This window comes from Delphinapterus leucas, chromosome 3 (assembly GCF_059928025.1).
Source record: "Delphinapterus leucas isolate spDelLeu-1000000601 "Yukka" chromosome 3, BTC_Dleu_Yukka2, whole genome shotgun sequence".
NCBI lineage: Eukaryota > Metazoa > Chordata > Mammalia > Artiodactyla > Monodontidae > Delphinapterus > Delphinapterus leucas.
Window position 1 is genome coordinate 111,268,527 of NC_143131.1, and position 7,445 is coordinate 111,275,971.

Consider the following 7,445-nt stretch of genomic DNA (forward strand, 5'->3'; position numbering starts at 1 on the left):
CCTTTTGGGGGCTGGTGTCTGTTCTGATTGCCAGTGACCATGCTGTGCCAACTGTTAACTTTTTGGAGTAGCACCTGAGTACACCTGCATTTGAATTTAGCAGGACATTCGAGTCTATGGCACATTCCTCAGAAGAACTCAAAACCTAACACTCCCCAGGCCCCAGGAGCCCAAGTTCAACTCATAGCTCTGGCTATAAAGCCATGGGCAAGTGACTATATTTACATGAGCATATGCCTGTGCCATGACTGTCCCTTCTCCTGCCACCTTCTCCATGAACATAATTGAAAGGATTTCACAATAGGTGCACATCACCGCTCACCCCAAAGGCAAGCTCAGGCAGGATGCCAACAATGAGTCCATCAGAATGCGTCTACAAAAAGTAAAATCATCTATAATTTATGTCTAAGTAAAAGGCCACACCACTTATAAACAATTAACATTTTATAAAAAGACAAATGTACATATTTACACACATGTACATGTGTGGTCACACATGACTTAGTGGTCAGATGATGTTTCCAATTTTAAAAGTCACACTCACACTTGCCTCCCTGGGCCTGCTGGGGGCTGCTGGGGCCTGCCTGAGGGGGCAGGTGGGTGCAGAGCAAGGCACAGTATAAATAAACGCAAAGGCCAAGAGCTTGGGGGAAGCGTTAGTGTACACCTCTGATCAGAAATGTGGCAAGGTCCACAAGAAAAAGTGCCAGGTTTTTTCACAATCCCCTCAGCCTAAGCAGGGAGCAGGGCAGAGCTCCTCTGAGGCAGAGGGGGCACTGTCCCCACAGGACCCCATTCTTCCTTCACATTTCACTGGCTTTGGAACAGTCCCCAGGGCTCAGCTAGGAAGGGAGGTGGTTCTTTGGGAACAGGATTCACTTAGTGCAATTGTCTCTTAGTGCAGAGCCAGCCCTGGAGTTGGTGCTGTGCTTTCTGAGGTCACTGGTCCGTTCCCTTGGGCCAGCTCAGTGACAGCAAGACCCTCTCCAGGCAGCTGGGCTCAGAGGGAAAAGCTGGAGGCTGACTCCTGTCTGAGACCTCCACCTGACACACCAGTCTCAGAACGCCATCTTCCCAGGAGGCAGGGCCAGCTTTACCCCACAAGATAAGCCCAGACCCTGGCCTGCCGGACCCCCAGAGGCCACTGTCCCAAGGAGGAAAGCCCCATCCCTGGTCAGCAGTGGGGTTACACTTTATCGTATCAAGGGGCCACAGGATTCCTGCTTCTCTGCACCACAGCCGCCATGATGCCAGGTCCTGCTTGCCTAGAGAAGTAAAAGGGGGCCAGGGGCCCACCTATGGTGCACAAGGAATGGCCTGGATGGAGGGCAGCCTGACTGGGGGCAGCAGGCTGTCCAGCCAGCTGGTGTCCATGTTCTTCAGATCTGAAGATATCAGCCCAATATACCCTAGAAGATGTGAAGAAGGTTGTGTGAGGATTGGGGGTGGGGAAGCAGGTGTGTTCTCCCCCCCACCCTCCAGCCCTATCCGTGAAGGCCACAGACACAGCAGCCTCTGCTGTCTGCCCCATGGCAACCTCAATTTTAGGCAAACCTGAGGGCCTGGAAGGAGCAGCCAATTTGCAAGCTGTCTGTACCCAGATGAATTTAACAAGGATGCTTTACCCCTGCTGCTCTCTGGCCCTGCCCCTAAGCCTTCCCCACCCGCTACTTGGTTTTCCCTTCTTTGAGAAACCATATGGATCCACGGTCTTCTTACCCCCAGGGCTGTCAACTTCTGGCTCCTCTTTGCAGCTGAAGTCTCCATAGACAGAGGTGGGCTGGGCCCCAGGTTCATTGAGCAGGTACCCCTTCCCATCCACGCTTGTCTGCTGCCACCCTGACTGCTCCAAGAGCTGGGGACAGATAAATAAGAAGCCATCGGCTCACTTCCAGTACAGACTCACCCTCTGGTCCTGCCTTCAATGAGCCAACACTTCCCAGCCAGGATCACATCCCTGGCCCTTTTCACATTCTCAAATGGATATAGACGTGGAGTGCAGTTAGGATAGGGGCCTGGGAGGTGAGGGTCTGCCCTGGGCTGACACTCCCACATCTACCTTCTGGCATAGAATCTCCAAGACTTCCCTCTCAACTGGGTAAGGACATACCAACCGGGAGTGTGGCTTAAAGCAATGGTTCACATATTAAGTCAAGAAAAGATGCCTAGAAATTTCAGGTAGAGATAAGGAACTATGCCCATGTCTCCATTTTCTGTGCTGATGGAACAGAGCCTGGGTACAGCTACTTCAAAAACTTTTTTACATTTATTTTAAAAACTGAAGCAGAAAAAAACCTGGAGAATAATTTGCTTAAAAAAAGAAAAGCCATCATATTACAGATCCCAAAGGCTGATTACTGAAACCTGATGTGCATTTCCCAAACTAACAGGACTGGGGCATGTTAGGGCGGAGGACACGGGCCAGGGACCCGGCACTGATGGTGGCTGACTCAGAGCTATCTGAGGCCCTAGGACAGTATGTCAGAAACCCAGCCTCCCTCCTGCCCCCACTTCCACAGTGTCTTTCCCACCAGCCAAAGAGGTCAGTGGTCCCCAGCCACATGGATGTGACACTTCTAGGACCGTGCAAGCAGACAGGTCACAGCAGCAACTGCCTACCCTCCAACTTGGAAGCTCTCACTGGTTCTCTCCCCTCACTGAGAAGTAGCCACCTCAAAAGAGCACTGAAGAAGGAAGGAAGGGGCTTTACCTTCATGATGTCCTCAGTTAATTTCCCTTCCTCATCCTCATCTGTTGCAGCTGTGGATGGGGAACAGCAGAGAGGTTGGCTGAGGTCAGTCAGCCAGGCTCACCCTGCAGTGCCAGCCCCACCAAGTCCCCCTACCCCTTCACACATGGGCACACACACGCTGGCCTCCCAGTGGATATCTGCCTTCCATGAAGATTCCAGAACAGAACACTGTCCTTGTGACTCAGCCTCTTGAACCCTGAAGCCACACCTCTTCCCACCTCTTCCCTCTTCTCTCCAGCCCACCAGTCAGCTCAGTGCCGGGTGGAGTTCTGACCATCTTTTCTCCCTCAGGAAACCCCTCCTTGGATCCCAACAGTCAGGCAGGCAGGCAGGCCAGGCCCCGGAGGCACGAACCTTCAGAGGTGGAGGGCATGGGCGACACCTGAAAGTTGTACAGGTCACTGGTGCTGTCTGGCACAATTTCCACTGGAATGCGCCAGTCGGGGAGGGTGCTGCTGACGGCACACGGTGACAGTGCTTCAGGACAACAGAAACTGAGGGTCAGAGCTGTGTGCTTTCTTAGTTTGCCAGGACACCCAGCAGCCCCCCCCCCCAACTCGCAGCCTGCTCCAATAGGTCACCATCTACAAGCACGGTGCCCCCTAGACCCAAGAGAAAGAGCCATCCCACCAACCTATGTGGTCCCCTGCCAGACCCGGCCCACCTTACCTGGAGTAAGGGCCCGTTCAACGTCCAAGTCCTGCCCCATGTAGCCCTGAGTTGTGTAGCTGCTGTGGTCATCAGGCAGGGTGGAGCGGCTGAGTCCATCAGAGAAGGTATCGGGGCTGGATTCCCCACATGACTGTAGAAGGAGAAAGAAGCTTAGGCCCAGGCTTGCTGGGGCACTCCTTCTACTGCCCACCCTTGACTCTCAGGTGACCAAAGGCTAGCTGCTTAGGATCATACTCACCTTTTTCTTGGCCTTGCTCTTAGCATCTCGGCTGGACTTGGACTTTCTCTCTGTGGGGCAGATAGGCTGTCAACCTTGGTACAGGCAGGCATGCCAGCCCCAGCTGACTTCCTTCCTCCTTCCCTCTCTCCCTGAGGGCTTTCCCAGGACCCAGAGCCCTTGGATACCTTTCCTCTGGTTCTTGGTGAGGGGTGGGAGCATCCGGTACACCCGCACAGCTGAACTGCCCTTGTTCCTGCTCTGGTCCTTCACCTCCTCGATATCTGGCAGGGAGTTCATGGCACAGCGAAAGTTGGCCTTCCATGTCTTGGGATCCGGCTCCTTTTCCCCTACTTTGTATCGGCCTAGTGGGCAGGAAAGTGAAGAGTATCATCAGGACTATAGGTGGGGATCCTCAGCTGTGCCCTGGCTTGGGAGGAGAAAGACAAGAGTACCCCTGAGCTCTCGTGCTGCCAGAGATCCACAATGGTCAAACCAGCAGGTATTCCTGGGTGACACTTGTGCAGGCCCTGGGCTTCTCAAATGCCCAGACTTGGCTCAAATACATCCAGCAAGCCTCAGCAAAGGGCCTAGCCAGAAGCACTAGAGAGCCCAAGCCCCAAAGTGCTATCTTTGTCACAGATCATGCCCAGTCTCCCTTTGGCTGTCAGCAGCCAGACGGCAGGGACTGGGGCTTATCTGATAGTTCCAAACATGGGAATGGACACAGAGTAGGCATCAAAGAATATTTACTGATAGGTGGGCTGACTGGTCCGAGATGGGCCAAGAGCCCCATCCCTGAAGGATAAAAAAGAGGCTGCCAACCAGAGGGGCCTTGGACCCAGGACTATTGGTCAACATCAAGAAAAAGGAAGGCCTGGATCTCTTTCAGTGTCCGTGCTCACAACTGCTTTTGCCAGGGAGAACTTTAATCTAGCCACAAACTCCATGAAGAAGCCACACTTTCTAAGATTTTGGCTTCATAAATTCCTTTGTGAACGTGCTGAAATGATGAACCCTCTCCCCAAAAACACAGGTCTGCTCCCTGCCCACCCCCGAATTCTGTACAACATCTCAGGGAGCTCAGAGACCCCAGTGAAGAGCCTCTGTGTTAAGAGAAGTGCCTCCCCTTATCTCCTCCCTGCCCCTCTTAAAGCTGGAGTCCAGGGCACACACCTGTGTGAATGGCCCAGCTCCGAAACAGACAGGCATCCTTATTGATGTCCCAGCCATGCTTGGCAGCGTGCTTCCATGGGATCTGGAAGATCATCTCCTCCTATACAGCACACAAGCACACATACATGTAAGACCGTGTCAGCTCAGAGACCACAGGCTTTTGGCCTGAATCTGCCCAGCCCCCCAGATCTGGGAAAAGGCTGACTTCCCCTTTTCACCCTGACATCTGGCTTGGGTTGACCCATCCTGAGAATGGATTAAACAGGCTACTCCATCACTAGATCTTCCAGAAGGGGCTCTGGGTTCTGATGAGCTAGGGCATCATCAGCTCAGCAAAGACCTCCTTCTGCCTATTACAGATGTGCTAGGACCCATACAGAGTACCCTGGGATGCTTCTCTCAGACTTGTCAACACCAACATGGAAGTGAGAAGTCAGTTCATTAGATGGGGCTGCTCAGGACAACTGCGACCACTGGCTCCTACACAGGGGGTCCTGGCCATATACCTGTGGGAGCCCAGGGCCAGACTTGGATGATGGCTACCTGTGTGACCCTGGCATTGTCACTATACCTCTTTGTCCCTCACTGTTTTCTCTTCCGTGAAATGAAAAAAACACAGTAACAGATATAAAAGCTAAGGTCTCACTGTTATCATTACTGGTGGCTAACAGTATGGATTTTTGAGTCAGACTGCTCAGGTTCACATCTTGACTTTATCCCTTTTTGTGTGATCTCATCATCTACTTCTCAGTGCCTCAGTTTCCTTGTCTGAAAATGGAGATATTAATAGAATCTACCTCACAGGGCTATGCTGAGGATTAAATGACACAATGTAAGTCACATAACATGGTGCCATGCTCGCTCATAGTAAGTGTACAGTAAGCATTAGTTGTTATTATAAATACTATTATTACTGCTACGTCTGCAGGGTCTATGTTGTCCTTTGTGCACCACCAGCAAGAGGCCTCTTGGGTCTGGACAACTGGTGCAAGGTTAATTCTTGGGTCACCTGCTGAGCCAGTCACCTTCCTACCAGCAGTGCCCACTTTTCTGTCTCCTATCTGCCTGACTGGAGCCCTCTAGAATGTTGTGTGTGTTTGTAGAGGTCTCCCTCAGGAGAGACCAGAGCTTTGGCCCTGCAGATGCTGGGAGAATCTTGCTGCTGGAAAACTGTCAGTGCCTTCAGGTGGATGCCCAGGGAGGCAGGCAGAGGTCAGCCAGTGGGGCCCTGGCTGGGTCTTGTACACTCCCTGCAGGATCCACTAGGAAATACATCTGCCTGCTCCCTATCACTTCCCTTTTTGAGCTGCACCTGAAGCTTTGGTCCCCTAAAGAACATGGGTTAAAAGAGTGGCAGAAAAACCCAAAGAGTAACACTCACTTTATTAATCCAGATCAGCCCTGGGATTTGGTTGGAATTAATTTGCATCTCTAGCCAGGGTCTCATGCGCATCCGAGTGATGGGCATGTTGGCTGTAAAGAGAAGACAGAAGGCTCCTGTTTGGAGTCTGTTGAGCAGCCCCTAGGCACTACCCTGCCCCACCCCAGGTCATTCAATTACCCTCCCCTACCCTCGTCCAGATACCAAGTACTACAATCATGGGGAAGGGGGCTTTCTCTGGAATAAAACCGCCCTCCAAATCTTTTCAGCATCTTGAGCAAAATGCTTCTTCCCTCACCCCCTCCTAGGCAGTCTTGGGAGGAGACAGGCATGCATGTGTGTTTCAAGATTTATGTTCAGGAAAAGAGACAAAACACAGAGATATCTAAATACCAGAACTTTTCTCCCAAAATTCAAATTCTTTGGGAAGCAAGGGGCTTCTTCTCTTGATACCAAGAAATTTTCCTGCTTGAGTTGTTGCCACTAGATGTGCACCTTCCCTAATGGACAAGCAGTCACCCTACATCCTGGACACCCCCCCCCCCAAATCTATTCTACGCCTCCCTGACAGTCACAGTGTAGAGGCCCGGACGCCAACCCTTCCGGCCTGGTTCCCCTCCTCGGGCGAAGTGGCCCAAGGAACACCTGTGGCGCCTCTTCCCGCGGTCCCGGGAGGTCCTCCAACCATCCAGGGCAGCAAGCCCCAGGCCCCGCCACCTGCATAGACAGCCTGAAACCTGGGGCCTGGGCGCGAGCTGGGACCGCCGAAAGCCGGCGCCGGGAGCAAAGGGCGCCCACGCGCCGACATACACTCGAGTCCCACGCACTGCTCGTGGATGCGCGCAACCAACACACAGGGCCACCCAGAGGCCGCCAGCGGCTTCGCGCACACAGAGCTGCGGCAGCGGCCGGGGTCGGGCAACCTCGGCCGGGTGGGCGGTCCACGCCGCGGCCCGCCCTCCCCGCGCAGCTGCTTGCCGCTCCTTCAGCGCCTTCCCGAGTCCGCGCGGGGGCCCAGGCCACGCCGCGAGCCCGCCACTCTCCCGGCTGGGGTTTTCGTCCCCCACTTCCTGATGCCCCGCACGCTTTTGTTCGACGCCACCGGTGCCCCTTGCGTCGAAGGCGGGCTCACCTCGGCTTCAAGCGCTTTTCAGCGGCGGCGCCCGAGGGTCCCGGCGCGGCGAGGGCTGCTAAGCGGGCGCGGGGAGCGCGATTCTTGGTGGGAGCGGGAAGAAGGCAGAGGATGC

At 53.8% G+C, this 7,445-nt stretch overlaps 1 protein-coding gene across 2 annotated transcripts; it reads right to left on the reverse strand.

Annotated features, from left to right (window-relative positions):
* Positions 1–368: 368 nt before the first annotated feature.
* Positions 369–7,445, reverse strand: IRF1 (interferon regulatory factor 1). 2 transcript variants are annotated; one of them, XM_022588761.2, is made up of 10 exons: positions 7,331–7,445; positions 6,199–6,290; positions 4,818–4,917; positions 3,830–4,006; positions 3,663–3,712; positions 3,422–3,554; positions 3,107–3,229; positions 2,711–2,760; positions 1,720–1,855; positions 369–1,409 (listed from the first exon to the last, which is right to left on the reverse strand). In XM_022588761.2, the coding sequence occupies exons 2-10, from the start codon at positions 6,283–6,285 to the stop codon at positions 1,297–1,299; spliced, it is 969 nt and encodes a 322-aa protein (XP_022444469.1). In that variant the 5' UTR covers positions 6,286–6,290; positions 7,331–7,445; the 3' UTR covers positions 369–1,296. The 2 variants fall into 2 exon arrangements, with proteins under 2 accessions (XP_022444469.1, XP_022444470.1); XM_022588762.3 differs by lacking the exon at positions 6,199–6,290 and having other exon boundaries at positions 7,331–7,442.